The following is a 3937-nucleotide window of genomic DNA, read 5'->3' as shown; positions in this document are numbered from 1 at the left end:
TATATATATATGTATGTATATATATATGGACATTTCTACAAGCAAGATTGGGGATCCACGTAGAGTGTACGAAATTTCGATTGCATAGTTTTCTCTAGCTCCAATATCCGACAGATCAATTTATGATCCCACACAAAAAATGGCAAAATTTATGGTAGACCACGGTCAAAGTCAGGAAACAGCTGACGAATCTCTACAAAAAATAAAAAAATGGTGTTGACCGTAGCAAACTTAATCTCATGAGTTTATCGGAAGACATCGACCGAATAGCAACACAATACAAAATGAACCTGAAGAGATTGCACACCGCAGCAGACTCATACGATTCCCCTGATTGGCACAGGCCATTTGCCTATACTTTAGATAGGCAAACAAATTACATACTCACTCATCGCACCACTACAACCCATTACATCACACACCTACAACTGAAGGCAAATAAAAGTAAGCCAATGTCGATGTACACCAATAAACTTTCTTCGTCCACAATGGGTTTCGCGTCAGTGTAGTCAAAGAAACAACGGAACTTCTAGTCAGCACAATTACAGCTTTCGCAATCACGTAGGGGATCCAATATACGCCCCTGCCTCAGTTTACTCACACGTGGCACATACATATACACCCCACATCAGACGTATCATGCGGCGATCACACGCACGCACCTGTATGAGAGCAAAGGCTAGGGCAGGTGTGATGGATATGCATCGCTGGTACATGATATTGGCTTCGGCATTCTTCCCCTCTCTGAGTGCTTTCTCGGCCAATGCTCTGTTGGTAGTTCGACGCCTATATGGATTTGAATATCAAGTGCACAGTTGTGAATGCATCCAAGTGCACGAACGGGAGCAAAAGCGAGTGTGTTACATACTGAGTTGTATATTGATATATGAGCATGAACAAGTGAAGAGATCTCAGCTGCTGTGCCACGGGCCAAACACCCGCCAAATGCTACACACCCAATACTCCATACCTGTCCACAGGCCAAGCCACGCGGCAGATTCAACACACATGCCCTGACCAAGACAGTTCACTGATATGAAAGACGCTACCAAGCACTGCACACACCTTCCCGTCGTATACATTGCACATATGAAGTACATTTCGCAGTGTGGCTGACACCCACAGCACAACTGACATTGGCACAGCGGGCAACGTAAGTGAAGATCGACAGTCCCAACAATCAGACCAACGGCATATATGCAGAGCAATAGCAGGACATGTAGCCACACATGCTCTCTAGAACCAAACACCCACTCTCAGTGTAAAATCAGATGGCTTCAGTTCAGTTCTTGTGCCGCCATTGCGCCTGGTTAATGTACCCGAGAACACATATGTACATGGCCACACATCAGGTGTGTATATGTACGCGGGAGACAGGTAGGCAAGTACATATAACGCAGCCGAGGGTGATAGTGGAGCGGGCGTTCGGGATAACATACGCTGACTTTGTGTTCACGCAGACACTCATTAACAAAGTATATAGTCTCAGTATCGAAATGGCAAAGCCTCATACAGACACTCATCAACAAAGTGTATAGTCTCAGTGTCTAAATGTCAGTGATGTGAGAGAGGCCCCTGCACAATGTTCGAAATCAGCACACAATACACTCCCAACAATAGTCACATCACACTGCACATGTCGACAATAACCACATGACAAAATGTCAGCTGTATCCACATAACATACTGTCTGCGATCGTTGTCGGTGACAGCTTTGGACGGCAACGACCGTCCGTCGAAAACAAGCAAAGGCTCGACCTTATGGCTTCTCAGCATAGTAATGCGCTTCCGACTGAAGCTCAGATATCTGTCTGTGGGTGTGCCGTCGGCCAGTTCACGCGCACAGCTGTAGGCGCCACGGTGCAGCCACGAGTACGCATCCACAGCAACCACCTGGTCACGGAAGACGTCCACGTGGCCAGTCACCATCGCTCCCTTGAGAAACGGCAGCAAGCCTGTGCATGGGAGGTGGTACATGTATTAGGCGGTGGCGGGTTGATGTGATGTGATGTATGTAGGGTGCTGTTGTGCAGGTGATTTGTGATTTGTGAGATAGCCGTACATATACGCATAACCGGCTTATACTCACTGAGTACCAAATAAGGTATAAACATTAGCGACGCCCACAGTCCATATATTGGTGTGTGTGCTAAGGTGAGCTTGTAACACCATTGTTATTCAGGTTATTCTATGCTGACGATTGAAGCCAGTGCTCTGCAAAAGGTATGGGCCAACCATGACGCGATCAGCGTAGAGTTGTCACAACACTCATAACTGACACCTATCACAGCTGCTTGCCCTGAAGTGCTCAAATACTTTATAATGTGCAGTGGAAGGGACTATTGTGCGTATACCTACATGTGCGCAGTTCTTGCGGCCTTGCGCGTGTTTCATTATAATGCTCCCCTTCTCAAACCACTCGCACAGAAACAGTACATAGCACACACTCCGAAGGACTGTTGGTACACCGAAAGTAAGTCATAGGCGAAGGTGAACTCCAATGAACGAGGAACCGTCGAAACAGTGAACAGCATATCGAAACTCTGAACTGTGAATCGCAATCACACCCGAATAAAACACTACAAATTGCAAAAGACTATCTATAGTATCTATGGTATCTTAAAATAGTATTGAAGAACAGTATCCTTAGTATCTATAGTATCTAAAAATAGTATTGTAATACGGAATCTATAGTTAGCTAAAAATAATATTGTAGAACGGTACCCATGGTATAAAAATTATCTAAAAATAGTAATCTAAAGTACCGCGCGTGAACAACCCTAAACCCACGGGGCAATTTCATTTACACTCACAACTCCAGTGACAACACACAAACAGTACATTCGTCGCACAAGAAATATACTGTGGTACGCAAATGGCCAACAAGTCACTGTCAACCCAAAGCACCACCATCCTTTAGGATGTGAGTGTTGTGGGGTATATATTTGGTAAGTATACAGAGACTAAAACATAACTGTCCATGTACAAACAGTACGACAAACACTGACCAGCTATGAGATGCACTAGCCAGCCATTCAAAACACAAGCATGCGCACTTCCTACCTTGGATTCCCATGCTGTGCTATTTGTGACTCGGCAGAACCTATTGATAGTAATATGAAAAATGATGGCAGAAGAGTCCGATGAGACCGACTTGGCACCAAGGTATATGTGGGCTCAAGCAGGGTTTAGGGTTTTAGTTTATAAGCAGTGCACGACTTGCCAATCACACCAATCACTTCAGTTGTGTGTAGTTGACAATTACACAACCGCAACCCAAAAGTACCTGCAGCCCCATATACAATGTATTGTATCGCACATATGCATACTTCTAGATATTGTACGCACACATTCATGTCAATCTAGAACATCCATAATACTCAAAAGAAATGCGGTTAGAAATACAATGGATGTGTTCATAACATACTTAAAAATGACTAACACCCACGCCCGGTATAGAGAGTAAGATCCACAACGAATCACATGCCACTACGAATTCACTAAACAAACTCAGTCACACAATGCTCTCGCATGCAACGCCCAAAGTACTTTTCAAAGTAGAGCAAACAAACGCTGCACATGTCGCGCACAGAGGATTGATCCTGTGGTGTACACGAGAGTTCTTGTAAAGTGTACACTTTAGGTATATACTTTACATCGAACTGACAGTGTGTGCATAATGCAATAAAACAACTACTGGTGTGTAAAAGAAACATTACATATGACGTTAGGTATGTACTTTACATCCAACTGACAGTGTGTGCATAAGGCGATCAACAACTACTGGCGTGTGAATGAAACGTTACATCTGACGTAAGTATGTACTTTACATCCAACTGGCAATGTGTGCATAAGGCAATCAAGAACTACTGGCGTGTGAATGAAACATTACATCTGACGTTAGGTATGTACTTTACATCCAACTGACAGTGTGTGC

At 44.1% G+C, this 3937-nt stretch overlaps 1 protein-coding gene across 2 annotated transcripts in view; it reads right to left on the bottom strand.

Moving 5' to 3' along the window:
* Positions 1 to 2394, bottom strand: part of SARC_08324 — a gene marked incomplete at its 5' end in the record, with an annotated part of 7688 nt that extends 5294 nt beyond the window's left edge. For both annotated transcript variants that reach the window (XM_014297708.1, XM_014297709.1), the window contains 3 exons: positions 663 to 786; positions 1688 to 1955; positions 2355 to 2394. In XM_014297708.1, the coding sequence (XP_014153183.1) occupies positions 663 to 786; positions 1688 to 1955; positions 2355 to 2394 (432 nt within the window). The remainder of the gene's footprint in view (positions 1 to 662; positions 787 to 1687; positions 1956 to 2354) is intronic.
* Between the last annotated feature and the right edge of the window lie 1543 nt (positions 2395 to 3937).

The sequence above is a fragment of the Sphaeroforma arctica genome (assembly GCF_001186125.1).
Source record: "Sphaeroforma arctica JP610 unplaced genomic scaffold supercont1.739, whole genome shotgun sequence".
NCBI classification, from domain to species: Eukaryota; class Ichthyosporea; order Ichthyophonida; genus Sphaeroforma; species Sphaeroforma arctica.
The sequence above is the reverse complement of the archived record's forward strand: the minus strand, read 5'-3'. Positions and strand labels throughout refer to the sequence as shown.